The 15,794-nt window shown below is 41.5% G+C and overlaps 1 protein-coding gene across 3 annotated transcripts in view; it reads right to left on the bottom strand.

Moving 5' to 3' along the window:
- olfm1b (olfactomedin 1b) overlaps nt 1-12,170 on the bottom strand; it is a 28,207-nt gene extending 16,037 nt beyond the window's left edge. The window contains exons 1-3 of one of the 3 annotated variants that reach the window (XM_014972612.2): nt 10,207-12,170; nt 946-1,095; nt 172-327 (exon numbers count right to left, since the gene is read on the bottom strand). In XM_014972612.2, the coding sequence (XP_014828098.1) occupies nt 172-327; nt 946-1,095; nt 10,207-10,272 (372 nt within the window). In that variant the 5' untranslated portion in view covers nt 10,273-12,170. Of the gene's footprint in view, nt 1-171; nt 328-945; nt 1,496-3,443; nt 4,794-10,206 lie in introns of those variants that run through there. The other 2 variants (XM_014972606.2, XM_088010840.1) reach the window with 2 other exon arrangements.
- Nucleotides 12,171-15,794: the final 3,624 nt, after the last annotated feature.

Here is a 15,794-nt window from a genome sequence, read left to right as displayed (position 1 = left end):
AGCACTTACAAACTGTGGAATATACACTATATGTAATATAATGATTGCAGTGATTCTATACTCTTCCTACTGACAGACGACACAGAATGGGTTAGGCTGCTAACTCTGAGTGACGCAGCAGTCTCTGAGGGTATGGTGGTGGGATGGATGGCTGCAGAAGGGGCCTCTTACCTTGTATTGCTTAGCAATGTTCTGCTTGTGGTTCTCCTCCACCTCCTTGAACTTCGTCTCCAGGCCACGGAGCTGGACCTCCATCTTCTCCACGTACTGAAGGTCCCTCTGGGTGCGCTGGTCCAGCACCTGGATGGACTGGGTCATGTTCTGGACCTGGGGATCCGGTACACATAAATGCAGGCTGAATATCTAAAACATCTCTCTCTTTTTTTCCCTTCTACCTCAAAGGTTTGCTTTGAGTAGTCTGGTGTAGAGAAAAAGCAACAGGTTTCCAATATGTTGTTTTGGCTTGGCACGCATTTCGTGATGATTCACAAACTCTGACATCAGGCAGCTAGTCAGGGGCCTCACAAGCGAAGAATACATACTGTTCAGACATTTGTCGTCTCCAGAAATGTTCTACTTGATGCACTCCCCAAACTAAGAGGAGCCTGTTGATGTCGGCTAAATCGACTAATCTGCATTACTTTGGATTAGCTTGTTTACCGATGTTTGCGTTGTAGCTCCCAGGCTGGGCGTTGAGCTGCGTTGCATCATTAGACATGTTGCTCTGGGTGCATGCAGCGCAACATAAGCGCAGCGTTCAACCGCCTCCCATGACGACTTGGGTTTCCAGGGAGCTCATTAGACACTTGATTTCTATTCTTGTCCCACATTCAGGGAGGTGACTAGGGGACCATCTCTTTGTGAGCGTGAAACAAGGTAAAAATGGCTATCCTGGGCATTGTGAGACACAGATTGCCGTTGCTGGGTATTTAGCCAAGCAATTACCTTCTCCAGCAGCTGCCTCAGTTGTTTGGTGCGAGCATCCCGCGAGCACATGGACTGCTGGGGCGCCACCACGGTGCAGACACACCTCCCTTCGCTATCCTGGGCGGAACTGTACACCTGCCACGACTCCTCTGGGTTTGCTGGCAACACCTTCACGCAAAAGAAGAAAAAAAAAAAGTCAGAAAGTGTTGTCAAATGGCTTGAAAAACATAGCTTTTTAAAAAGCATAATAAACAACAGTTAGCTTTGTTGCTTTGTGAAATATGCATCAACTTCCGGGCCGTGCCCATGATTAAGCACCGCCTGTTCGCCATCAAATACCGCACGTTCTGAAGATGCATCAGGATACCATACCATTAAAACCGATCTGCCGGTAAGTCAGCTTGGTTACCGTGGAAACTAAACGCAGGCTTGTCCAAAGGCATTGCTGACCTAGAAGTTATGAAAGGTCGCTCAGGCAAATCCTCCTGCTGCTGGGGTTCAAGAAATGTTTTCAGGTGCTGCGCCCCTCTCCTACTCCTCAAAGGGCTGTTTGGACTTTAAAGAGGGGAAGAACCTCCCCTAACAAGAGAAATGCTGTTTGGTTTCACTTTGATCGTATCATTTCGGCGTGTACAAAATGAAAATAAATGATTTCTCCCCTGTTTTGTAATGTAACCGAATGCCACGGTTACACTCGTTATTTACGAGTCGACCTGAGGTAGGAAGCAACTCCTTGACAACTAAGGGCACCCTGAGGCCCTGGTGGCCCCGAGAGCACTAGCTGTATCCATATAAAGGAAGATCAATGCTAATTTATTTGTATTTGCTCCGTGTGTCATGTTCACATTTCATCCACACTGTGATTGTAGGTACGATGATCAGGAATGTTTTTTGTGGGTGTTTTTTTTTTTTTTTAATGGAGGTACCAATCAATAACCAGAAATCAGAATGCAGCTAATATTTCATGACCATCTCCAATCGATGATCAGCAGTTCAAACACTACTGTCCTGTTTAGCACATCCTTCAAAACCAAAGAACTTTAGTGTATACACCCAACAACCAACAGCATCTGATTTGGTGCACCGTTGTTGAGTTTAGTTCCTTAAAACGACAAAAATGTTGATCTTGCGATTTTGTAGTTTTGAATCTAAACTACTACGTCTCACCAAAGAATGTGCAGTACTTTTTTTTGCTCTGCCTTCAGTCTATATATGGGTCACAGCTCTACCATTCCAGAACTATGACGTCACTTTTTTCTTTTTATAATCCATCACACGAGACGTGACTAATCCATTTACCGTCCTGCTGTTGGGATCAGAGAATAGGAGTGGCTTTTTTTAAAAACACATTCACTACTGTGTGTCAGCTGCCTTTTAATCCAGCCAGGGAGGCGGAGACAAAGCAAAAGGGGAATGAGGCTACAACTGAGTACTCACTAATTGCATAAGAAAAAAAAAAACTAAATAAAAAAAAAAACTAAAGATTCACACATAAGGCTTTTTATGACTTTTCCCCCTAAGGACTATAACCCCTCAGAAAAGAAAAGGTTTTCTGCTTCCTTGGTGGAGTTAATAATAGCATCAGAGCCTAATTTGTGTTAAACTCAAAAGGCTGTCGCGCTGCTGATTGATGCTTCCGAATGGAAAATAATGGGAATTCTCACTTTTGATCTATTTTCAGAGTCTATCTGAAACTCATTCCATGCAGAGGCACTATGTGAAGGAGTACAGTGGTGGAGAAGAGCAGTGACCACTTCTAGAAATCTGCTGGTCCAGGCAGTCTTGAGATGCAGAGGAGAAGCCACATTAAATCACGCATTCATTTCATTAACTGTTTTGTTGCACACCCCTTTGAATTGTCATCCTTTGCTGCACTAACCCGCACATAACAGTAGGCAAGTAACTCTCCTAAAAAAAATTGCATACTACCCCCTGGATTATCAATGGCACCTATTTGGCCACCCCCTTTTTAAAAAAAAAAAAACTTCCTGCAGGCACCCCTGTTAATGGGATTGATTCCATTAGGCCACTTATTATATCCACTGCTTAAAATCTAAATATTTGACAAGACCAGCATGACAAATACTTGATTTTGCTTCATCCAGCAGTGGCATTGAGCGCCTCCTTCTTCCATTCACCCACTGTGGAGAGAAAAGATGAAGACTCCTGCTGTTTCAGAGGGGATCTAGGAAAGCACGCTCTTTTTTTCTTTTCTTTTTTTTTTTTTTTGAAGCATTTAAATTTCCATATATTTTTAGAATCAAATCTGAGAGGAAAAAAAAAAAAGAAGAAAAGACCAACTTTCCATTTCGGTGCAGCAGCAGCGCAACATCAAACACCAGAGGAGGAATCTATGATGTCTCTCCAAAATCCTTTACTAGTCCGGGGCGCACAGCACGAGCTCAGCTTTAAATTATGAATGAACCAACAGCGCTTTTCTATAATTAACATTCCCTTTAGTGATTAAATCTGCCCGATCACTGAGGGGGGCAAAGGGGGGACTGAATGAAACTTACTCCCGTGCTCCGGTCTGGGTACCCTCCCTGCGCCGCCGTCAGCTTGGTAGTATTGAGCCCCACCAGAGAGGGGAGGGTCTGCGACATCCAGTTGGTGATCATCGCCATGGTGCTCAGCACGACCCCGATCTTCAACAACGGCACCGTCATCTTCTTCGCGCTCCGGACGACTCGGACTCGATGTTAATCCTCCTTCATTCTACGGACTCCGTGGAGAAACCGGGGAGGCGAGTCGCGGTGCCCAGAGCATCTCGGCGGTCCGACCGGGTCTCCGGCTCGGCTCGGCTCTTCGTGGACATCTTCAAAAGGCAAAGGGGGGATGCGGGGAGTGCTCGGACGCAGACGCGCAGATGGGTATCTGGGACAGAGGCAAGAGAGAGAGCCGCAACGCTCGATCCCCCCAAAAAGTGCACGACGGGTATTTAAAATAAGCCCCCGAAAGCACGCAGCGGATGGATAGATCCTCTTTGCTGGCCGTCCCGCACAATGCTGCTCCCGAGCTCCGGTTCGCCTTTTACTATCTGGGTCCGCCTCCTGCTTTGGGTGCGCTCTGTGATGAACTGCTCGTACGGGCGGCTCCAAATGGATGTGAAGAGGGAGGAAAAAAAGAAAAAAAGAGGAGGTGCTGTAGATCTACACAGCGCCAGACGCAATGATGTCACACAGTACGGGCTCCGCTCATTGTAACAGCCAATCTCGGACCGCAGCCGAATCGTCAATAAGCCGACCGACACAAGCTTCTCGACAATGAGGTCAGTCAGACAAGTGATGTCTGAGAGGACTCTGTGATCCTGGAGGTCATATTTCTCTCTCAGTGGCCTTTATGTCCGCACAATAAATCCCGAGCATTCGCTTTCAACTTGAAAAAAAAAAAAAGAAAAAGAAAAAAAAGTATAGCTGCACAGCCAACACCAAAAAAAAGTGCATCACAAAAGGCAGTACGGTTTGCAAAAGCAACGGAATGAGCGTGTTGGTTGTCTGATGGAAATGGAAGCGTTCGGTTATCAGAAAATATGCTTTTCATTCATGTGACTCTGGCGCCATCTTGTAGCTGATTTTGGCGTTACAAGTTTAAATAGGCATTACTTATTAAAGGCGCATTTCAAATAAAATCTGGCGGGGATTTCGGGTTTGACTTGCACCGACCTTTGCATCTATATAGTGTACACACTTGCGTTGTGAATGTCAGAAGCGATTAAAAACAATGTGCAGAAAATCATTATATCGATGGAAATGCGGTCATGGTGTTCATATGAATCAGAAGAACCGACTGATAGTCACAAGTCCCATCCAGTGTTATGTGGGGCAAAAGCTGGAAAGTTAGGGAAATATTACCATTGAGAGAAAATGTCTGAATCCCATTCCCTGGGACTAATTCAGGTAGCTAATATATATATATATATATATATATATATATATATATATATATATATATATATATATATATATATATATATATATATATATATATATATATATTTAGCAGTGACTTCATTCTGTATGTGTTAAATAAACTTTTTTTTATCCAGCAGCAGATATTGCTCTTATGCGTGTAAATAAAAACTTAAGTATAAATGCAAAATAAATGTTATTTAATGTATGTAGATTTCTGACAATTTATTGCTAAATTTAGTGACAGAAAGTGTACTATTTGCTGTGTAGTTTTTATTTCAAACTTTAATGCTAGTCTATAAGTCTTATGTACTACGATTAAGTATTAATACATGATCACCTATGGACCCATTTCTCTTATTACTTGTTGAAAAATGCAGCAGTTGTAACCAAAACCTAAAGTTTCATAGTTATGTAAACATGATTTAAAAATTATGTTAGTCTGTTGCATTTAATCTTGGGAGGGGGGGGGAGGGTATTGTACGCTTTAGTTGATTGTAAATAGATCAGCAAGTAAAAGTAAAATTTGTTTATAGCTGATTCAGAAATCAACACCAAATCTGGTCCTTCTTCTTGTGGAATGTAGAAAAAAAACTGCAGACCCCCCATCCAAAAAAAAAAAAAAAAGGCATGGACAATACAAAGAGTGATGCTTTAGTGGAAAGTGGTTTTAACTAAATTCTGCATATGGCCTCATACTGCCTTGGGACTGCTCAGTGCATTCATTTTTCACTGCAGTAATGCAACACATTCCATAAAATTACATCGATTTGCACCTATGACAATATATTTTAAAAAGAGAAATGCTATACTGTTTTTTCCTCTTTGCTTTGTTTCCTAGAAAAAAAAACCTTTAGATACTACTGGGTGTTTTGATGATCGCAGGTTTCAAACAACAATTACTTTTCTGCATTTTATGCTAATTAGCCATTCATTTAAAACAAATAAATATTAAATGAGACAAATATAAAAACCAGGAAGCCATTCATTCCCCTTCACCCTCGCCACAGAAACATCTTGGCTGTCCCAGCATTTACAAACGGAGGGTTAAGACCCTGGAATGAGAATTGAAATGTTCTGGATCAACAGGATGTAGGTTAAAGAGCTCTGATTACATGACTGTAAAACCTCTCTGAAAGAAAGATATGAATAATCCATGTGCAAACTGTTTCCATTACTTTCCCACCACCACCCCCAACCTGTGGCCTATCCCTTTTACTGTAGATGACCTTTAAGGTGAGGTCGCACAGTGACAGTAGTTTCACTGGCAGCTATCGACTTCCCCCACTAAAACTCTGTAGTCCACTTTCAGATTATATAATGAGAGGAAGGTTAACTTATAATGATGTTCTCAGGGCTGGACTTGAGGAGTCCTTTGTACACAGGCTTCTTTGTGGAAGGAAGGACTGCGCCCTAAAAGTAACCTCAAAAGGAACGGATGTACCTCTTTCTCGTTAAGCCCATCCAGCTAAAGCCCTCGGGATTCAATCATGGAGGACAACAGTTACGGTGGCAGAGAGTGATTAATAATCATTGACCTTCTTGTAGATGGGTCAATCAGACTGTTTATCAAGACAGATTGGTGGATATGCAGCAGCATTGATTGAGCATTTATCCTCATGGGATTTATGCAAACAAACAAGAGCATCCAGTGAACTGTTATGTGCTGCGTTTGCCTGAGAATAGCACTGAGAAGTCATTTCTACAATGCATTCGTTATCAACAAATCTGTAGGTAAAAGCAACAGAAATGCTGGGAAAAAAAAACAAAAACAAGCTGGCATATTTTACGGCACACCTCCACAATGACCTCGTACTGCTCTGAGATTGAGCATTAAAGCTTGATGAGAGTAGTACTTCTGTCTGGGCTCTTTGTGCTGCTGCAGCTGTTTTTACCTTGTAGGACAACCACAATGTCACATTCAGAATCTAGAGTTTTAGCTCTTTGCAAAAAGAGTGGGAAAAAAAAAAAAAGAAAAAAAAAACCCTCCACATATCTCAGCCTACAAATGCGCTGTGGAATGCGTCGTACCTCCACCTACTCCTCTTCTGCTTCCTTCCTCCTCTCCACCCTTTGCCTCAGCCGGCCGTACTGAATCATAATCATCAGCTGCCAATCACACCACGCATAATGAAATCCACTCTGAACCCATGTAACGCCAGACTGAGTATCATTGTTGTTGTTTTTTTTTAGTTTCTTCCAAAGAAAGCATTTAAAGCCAGTTTGTACCTGCCAGTTTGTAAAGCAAAAGGAAAGCTTTACAAGCTGAGCTAATTCTTGGATTACCACGCCGCACGGCGTCAAAAAGATGGCTTTCAACGTCACCACCTGCTCCATCATGTGTTGCTGAGGTACTTTAGGATGTGAGCCTGAAGCCCATTGGTGGAAGAGGCGGTGCAGGTGAGGAGCAGATGCTGCTCTGAATGCTTACTATTCCTCGCCGAGGGAGCGTGGGGTCTGCAAAGCCAAAAAAAAAAAAGAAAAAAAAATCTAGGGAGCAGAGGGCAGGATGAACACAGAGAGGGTGTCTCTGGCTCCTACAGCCAGATGTCTCGAGAAAAGACGTTCTCTTTCAAACTTTGTCTCTGAAAAACTGTGAGAGAGTTTTGAAGCGAGGGTCTTAATGCAGTCTTTGGGAGGGCATCATCGTTCAGGATCAGGGGTCAACGCAGTACAGTACTGCTTTGGGGGCTTTTCTTTCTTTCTTTTTTTCTTATCCTGACGTAGCTCAACAGTAAGACCTGCAAGTCCCTAATATTTGCAGAAAGAATTGTATTATTTTTTCCCTGCCTGGTTTCAGTCGGAGTTGAGGGTGGGAAGATGTTTGGTTTCCCCTCCTACACCGAAAGGTTTCCATGAAACGGAGGCAATAAAAGCAGCGGCTTTGTCAGGGTACCTTGTCTTTTGGTTTTTGTTGCGCGAGAATATCGACTTTCTCACAGGCCATCAAAGAAAAGACACTGTCAGGGCGTCGCAGGCCCTGACCTGCACAGGAACCAGGCTGCTGGTCGCAACGCCAGAAAGGAAGGCAAAACGCTTTTCTATCCACCTCTATGAATTCGCCACTTCCTGCCAAGACAACCCCTGTGTTCATCAGATTTTCTTCAAACATGAATTCAAGAGGGTGCGTGCGCTATAACTCACTGTCAAGCTTTTAATGGGTGGCAACAGGTGCCTGCTGCTTTTGTACTTGCCAGTGGGACATTTCATACCCACATTTCACAACTGACTAATTAAATTGATATTAGTCGGTCTGCAGTCCGCTGTAAGGAAATGTACCTGTAAGACTCCAGTAAGTAATGTAAAAAACCAGGAAGCAGCTGATGGTTGTTTAGAAAAATATGGTGTCACATTTTTTCATAAAAGCTATTAGAGAGGAGCTCAGTTGAGATTAAGAACCACAATGAGCAGAGAAATGATGTGATTCACAGAGGAATATGGGATATACAGTGAGTAACCCAGGGTGCCCTCCTATCTTTGGGTGGCAACACAAAGTTTAAAAGTATAAAATTGTACCTAGACTAGAGGTTTTTTTTCACTCTTTACTTTTAAAATTCAGTCAACGTTTTAAGCACTGTAACCTTATACATTGATCAGAGTTACTTTAAAACATGGCTTGAGAAAAATGGCATATATATATATATATATATATATATATATATATATATATATATATATATATATATATATATATATATATATATATATATATATATCTTCCATTTTCTGCAAAATCTGCATGGAACTCTAAGTACTGTGTTAAGATAATGATTTGTTGAATCTATCCCCCCCAAAATGCCACAAACTAGGGGAAATATGTAAGTTTCTTAAGAATACAACTCTTTTCATTTAATGTTGTTTACTGCATCAGTACAAAACAGATTGTTTACAAGCACAACTTGAGAGTAGGTTAGGACGAAAAGGCGGCCATGTATAAGAAGTTGTGCCATGAACTGTCAAATTGAATCTTTGCAGATTGTTGTGCATTTTCGGAAATCAGTAAAGTTATCTTTCGGTCAACAATCCCATCCATGCTCTTTCTTTGATTTCGTTGTGGCACCCCAGGATTATCAGGAGACTTCAAACAGTCCATGTGGCCCCTTTACTCTTTCTCCCCTCTTGCTTCTATCAGCATCATCTGCAGCTGCATTTTGCTGACTTGCTTGTAAGAACTGCCTGCCAAAAAAAAAAACGTTAACAACCAAACTTCTACCAAAAAAAAAAAAAACATTCTTGCATGAATGTCAAAACCAAGCTGTTGCTTCACTGACTAAAAACTTCCCTCCTTGTTCATGACATTTCCCATGAAACCTGTTGGAATCCACCCTGCCCCCTACACACACACCCCACAGCTCCCGCACCTCCCCAATCCTCTCATAGCCACATTCTGTCAATATTGTTCCGACACGCTGGTTGTCAGGGCCGGCAGGGTTTTTTGCAACAAACTACTTTACACCCACATTATTGAGTTTGCGCCTTGTGGCATGCCAATGGGGAGGGGAGGGGGGACAGAATTTATTGATAGTGCCTCGTTCCACATTTGATATTATTTTCTCTCCAATTACCAGTTGCAGTTGGATTCGCAACACAGAAACATATGAATGTGTGCTGAAGCACAAATTCACAAATTCAAATTCATCATAATTAGATGATAAAAAAGAGAAAAAATACAAATCCTTCACAGCATAGGCAGGGGCCTTGGTGATAAATAAACCCACTCCCCTCACGCCCTCACGCTCTCACCAGCCTTGCAGTCTCATGTTTATGATGTTTACTGCCTGTCAGGTGTTTCTAATAAACAACCCCAACGTCTGACTGGTTTTAGTGCGCACACTTTTTTGAGGCCATTGTTGGAATAATTGTTCCCTCCACTCACAGGCGCCAGCAAAGTCACAGTGTGGTCAGTGGGCATGCTCAACCCCCCCACCCCCTCTCCACCACCCACCCCTCTCATGTGAGACACTGCATTTGATTGTTTAGCTCCGATTTCTGTAAGGAGCAGCAGTCCATCACTATTGTTAATTGATGGTCCTTGTTTTTCTTTCTTTTTTCTTTCTTCTTTTTTTTTTTTTTTTACAGGAAGCTGCTGGCAACATCTGGTAGCAGAACGGTGGAAATGTTAAATCAGACCTTTCGCTAACGAGGACCGATGTGTCAGCGGTGGAGATAAGTGAAGGCACAACGCATTCACAATCATGTAATCCCGGGCTGTTAATCTGTTTAAGAAGGAGGGAGTAGGTGGGGAGTAAGGGGCTAATTCTCGGGGTCTCCTTGTATGAGGGAGAGCCACTTAACCTTTAGATACGTGTATACATATGCATAAAGAATAAACAAACAGGTGGGAAAATGGCGTGAAGAAAAGCAAACCTACTTGGGTGAGTTCTGTGCCCATGAAGACGAGGAGAATCAGAGTCAGGAGCTTGCTCGCGGGCTGCATCTCTTGCCTCCGGTGTGCGCGCGCCTGGACCAGCGGTCTCACATGCAGATCGGTTCCCTCCTTTCGCGTCCCCCCCTTTTTGGCTCAGCAGTCCTTTTTCTCTTCAACCACCTCTCTCGGCTCTGTTTCTGTGCTGTGGGTCACTCCACTCTCTTTTTTTTTTTCCAATTTTTTTCTCTCTCTTTCTCCCCCTTTAAATAACGATCACGGTTACAGTTTAATCCCCCGCAGCATATAACGGCGAATCTGTCTCACGAAATCGTATCCGGGCATATTCATTTCATATCGAGAGCCTTTATCTGTCTCCGGAGCCTCTCCCCTTGTCGGGTGACGGACGCTCTGGCTTCTAGCTGCGACGTGCGGCTGTGATGGACATGGGAGCAGAAGGACGCGCACACTGCTCCGCATACAACCGGGTACAAATCTTCAGTCAGGATATTGGCAAAAGTTTACCTCCCCGCCTCAAGCTGCCGTATAAGGTCTCGGCGAGGTGGGGGGAGAAAAAAAATGAGAGAGACGGAGCTGTCCGCGGTGCTGAAAACGGAAGTTGCATCGCAGGGAGAGGGAGATTTAAACAGGCAGGAGCCTGTTTAAATGCTCTCAACAATAATTAAAAACCCACGATAAATTTGACTATCAGATTGTGACGTGACTATTTGATTTCTAAATGAAACTGTATTATTTACCAGAACTTTATTTATTTATTTTGTCATGAATGTCATGAGTTGTGAGTTTATGGATGGACTAAAATGCAGGCTGGAGCTATGAGCATGGATCATGTTAAATATTTGAAATAAAAAAATGACAAAAAAAAACTTACAAAAAATAAATAAATAAAATAAAACAAAACAGGGAACACGGGGAGCCAGAGCAGAACAACAACAGCCACAAAAAAAAAAAAAAAACAGGAACTGGGAACAACAGGGAAGTAACAGTATTTAACTGGAGGAGCCAACAAGAAGGAACTGAGGATGAGTTCTGTTTATACTGGAGAGACTGATTACTGAGCAAAAAACAGGTGGCTGATTAGAAACGGGTTGCAGGTGTGAGTGGAGAGAGAGAGAGAGAGAGAGGGGGGACAGGGGAGAGTACACGGGACTGGGAAATATATTTTACACTAAAGAAGAACTAGACCTAAGAAACGTAATTCAACTAGATTAACCAATAATAACTAAACACAATAAATAAACATAAACTGTTCACTGAGAAAGGACTGAATTAAAGTAAATGTAACCCGCAATTATTAAATTAGTAAAGACTTTTATTGTTGCGGGCCCACTTCCTGTGTTGCCCCAAACTCTTCAACTTATTTAAAGCCTCCGCCTCCAGCACAGTTTGAACATCATCTGTTCCACCGAATGTAACAGTTATGGGCTATGCAGCTAACTGCGGCTACAAAAACAGCAGCAGAAGATGGTTCGTTTTTGAAGGAGCCTGAGGTGTGAATGAAGACACAAGCACTGTTTTAGTTTTGGTGTGAATGTATTGATGAATTTGGGGAAGAAAACAAACAACAAACAATTACAAATACACAACGAGGGACAACTTAATTCCAAATAAATCAATTCAAAGATCAAAGTTCTTGTCCTTAGCTCGCCATCAGTTTCAAAGAGGATCTGAGGATCTTATCCATTATGGGGAAAAATACCCGACCTTTGATCAGTATGGGCCGTATTAGACTGCTATCAGCTGTGATAATCCCGGTGACAGCCCAGGTAACAACCGCCAACAGTTAAATAATTCAAATCAGTTGTTGCAGAGATTTGGGTGAATTTCCAGGATGAAATTATCAGCAAGACGCCAACAGCCAGCCACAATCACAGTGGAACAGGTGATGTTCAAACTGCGCTGGAGGCGGGGTTTTAAATAAGTTGAAGAGTTTGGGGCAACACAGGAAGTGGGCCCGCAACAATAAAAATCTTTACTAATTGACTAATTGCGGGTTACATAAAACAGAAACAAAACTGATCTAATAAAAAATAAACTGAAGAATACAGAATAAACAAACCTCAAAACAACTCAGGATCCTAACAAGGAATACAAATTTCACACTTTGAAATCAATTTCATATTAAAAGCCAAAGTGTCTCCAGGGTCTGTTGGGTCTCCAAGCAGCAGCTTGCCTTCAGCTGGCTCTTTCTTACAATCTAAGAAAAATCTGTTACATAACCACGCCATTTTGGTTTCATTACTTTCTCAGCATATCATGAGTTCATACACAGTCAATGAGCTCTGTGTTTATAAAATGATTGTTTAGGGGTCCAGGTGGGATCTGTGCTAACGTAAATTATATGAACAATTATCAGACCTCTCACACAAAAGAAGAAATATCAATCGAACCGATATTAAGGCTTAACTTATTAACTTATAGCTTAGTTTGTTGCAGGTACAACTTTCTTAATTTGCATTGAATGAGAGGTTAAAGAAGTTCTTCTACTAGAGAGCAACTATCTATTCTACTATTTACACAAATGATGCTGGAAACGATGCAACTCCTCCTCCACCACCTACTGCAGGTTTATTTTTTTTAACTGCTGTCTGTTTTGGTGAGAAAAAATAATGATATTCTGTAAAAGCACATTTATTGGTATTGAATTAAAGAGCAAATGGTCACAGAACTTTCTGAATTTTACAATTATTCGCACTAATTCCTGAGAATTGATGGCACTTCAGGTCGCCAGTTTATTGCAAGGCTCATTGTAGCACGTTGACAAAAAATAAAAAAACTGGCAACATTTTACCATTCACATCACATGATCAAATATTTGTATTTGTCAGAGACCATTTATTGGTTTAACATTTTCTAACCACCTCGTTCTTATATGAGCATTAAATGTTCATTTTGGAGTTCTGGAGGAGTAAACCTTTCAGTATTTGGTTATTCAGAACAAACTATTGGATATATAGAAACATACATTTCTATTATTGTTCACTTAGTTAAAAATAAATATAGAAATAAATTTTAGGGTGGAACAAGCGCAATGAAATCTATAAATGTGGCTAAGATGATAGAATAATCATCTTTTTGCATAATTTATGCAAAAAACTATATATATATTCTTTTTCTTCTTTTTCAGTATTCCTTATACGTCTTGTTGACTTTCCTCATGGTCATCTTCTTGTCCCGGTCAGGATTTGAGGAATGCCTTCTTTACTTTGCCACTGATAAAAAGCTAGAATTTTGTTGTTGTTGTTGCCTCAAACCATGTGAGCAGACATGTGGCACAAGGTGCTCCGGTCAGACGACGCCATAATTTAGTCGTCTTGCTGACAGGCAAACAGCTCTGCTCACTCATATGCATATTTCTCTTTTCACTGTACAGTTCTGCATTATTTTTGGTCTATGAATAAAAATCCACTTACGTGGTTGGAACATGAAAAAAAAAAAAAAAAAACTTTTGGTAGTTTTGCATGTCGCTATATATTTCACATATTGAGTCAAAGTTAAACAAATTGCCTTTCTCAGCTTCCATGATCATTTCATTTTATTTTTCTTTTAGGAAAACATACTAATAGAATAAACATGCATGGGAAATTTTAACTCACTCAGAGAAGACCTGACTGCTGGGCAGGCGAATGTATTGTCTGAGTGAAGAGGGTGGAATACTCTGGACGTAAAAAAAGAGCATTTGTTTGTTGGCAGGAGTCCTTCCCTGCATGTCGGTGCACAGCCCACACACACACGGGACAGCAGGTGACACATCTCACCAGCACGCCGGCCAACATTTAACTTTGTTTTTAAAGAACAAAGCCACAGCAGGAACCACTGAGCCAAGCAGACCCTTAAATTCTGCCTGATGAAATGTTCTCGTTTTGCAAGCTGTGAAGAATAATCGCTGTGGAACAATCGATTTGTGTTTGATTGCCTATCAGGCTACAGTTCTTGCGAGTGCAGGGGTGAGGAGGGGGGAACAAAAACAAACACTGCTTCAGTTATGCTGTTTAATTAATACACTCTCTAAAGGTTTTGTTTTAAAAAAAAAAAATCAAAATCCAATCAGAGCCACTGGTTTCATTAGTCTGTTTTGAGGTAAGATGTTACTTCCTGATAGCAGATCATTAGAAGAGCAGTGGTGAGCGAGTGATGAATGAAAACACAATCAAAGATACTGAACGCCAACTGGGAAAAAGGAGAGAAAGACGAAAGAGCGCAACAGTGAGTCTGCGTAAATTTGATGAAAGAGCTGCACATAGCAGCTTAGCAGAGAAGCTGATTTAATGCAGCTGCTTGAGGTGGTATTTATTTTCTGCTCATTGAGGCGAGAATACAAAATATCCAATTGTCTTGTTTGCATGCAGATGTATTTAACGTGTCATCATTGCGGTGGGTGCAGATGGGAGAGGGGGAGTCATTGTTATGTGAGCTGTCAGGGTTGGGGGGGCTTGTAATCAGTTCATGACCATTTGTTTAAATCTGCAATTTCTTTATTAAAGTAATAGGGAAATTTATGGAGAAGTTTCCCCATAAAGCTTTAGCAGCCTTTATTCCAGAGCTTTGACAATATGTTTTTATTTAAATATTTAGATTTTGTTAACTGTATGAATGTTTTTTGAACATGGGATGAAGGCCGTTGTCCTTATCATCTCTTCCTTAGCAGCCTGTTAGTTCTGGAGTTCCTCAAGGAGCCACCTTTAGACCCTTTTTTTATTCTGAACATGTTCCCTTGTGTTTTCTTGTCATAATTTCATAAGTATATAATTTCATTCATCTTTAAGGCAGACAAAATACAAACGTATACCCCTGGAGAGGAGCCAGCCAAGACACATGATAACTGAACTCCTGCTTTGGGCCTCCAAATCCTCAGGGGCCTCCATTAAATGCTGGAATGTTAACACAAACCATATGTCAAATTTTTATTTATGTATTTTTTTGTTGAGAACAAGAATGCTATTCAATTTTATTAGTCATTTCTGCATGCCAATGCAAATTAAATACTGCTTAAAGTCCCACACAAACTTCCTATCATCTGTTCTTGGCACACTAAGCTATAAGTTAAAGAGGTGAAATGCTGTAAGACTGGTAATACTGGAAATACTGAGCTCATTTAAGGCCCTTCTAGCTTCCAGTTAATTCTTGCGGCCCTTCAAGAGCAAGAAATCATATTGATTGTCATTCAAAATCTAATAACCACGCTAACTCTAGCCGTTTCCTATAAATCAGAAATGTGTCTAATGTGAAGTCTATCATATTTATTAGAGACAATAAGACCCATGCTTTATAAAAGAGATAACTGCTGTGCGTTGGTTGTAGCGGGGTGCCGTGGCGGTCGCTTCATTTCTGGTGAGAATGTCCACATCCGGACTTGGTCTCTTCCAACATTCCTACTAATCTTTGCACAGAACCTCTCCTCTGCTTCCTCTTGGCTTTGAATGGAGTCGCTTTATCTGCCAGCACGAAGACAGCTGCCATTCTTCCTGGAAGTGACAGATTGAGTTCATTGAAAAGGCTGAATATGACACACGCGTGGCACAGTTTTGTGACCCACTACTTGTCACCGAAATGTGCAGCCAAATGAGTTTTCA

This window comes from Poecilia mexicana, unplaced genomic scaffold (assembly GCF_051168715.1).
Source record: "Poecilia mexicana isolate PSO_F unplaced genomic scaffold, ASM5116871v1 scaffold_12, whole genome shotgun sequence".
In the NCBI taxonomy this organism is placed as follows: Eukaryota; Metazoa; Chordata; class Actinopteri; order Cyprinodontiformes; family Poeciliidae; genus Poecilia; species Poecilia mexicana.
The sequence above is the reverse complement of the archived record's forward strand: the minus strand, read 5'-3'. Positions and strand labels throughout refer to the sequence as shown.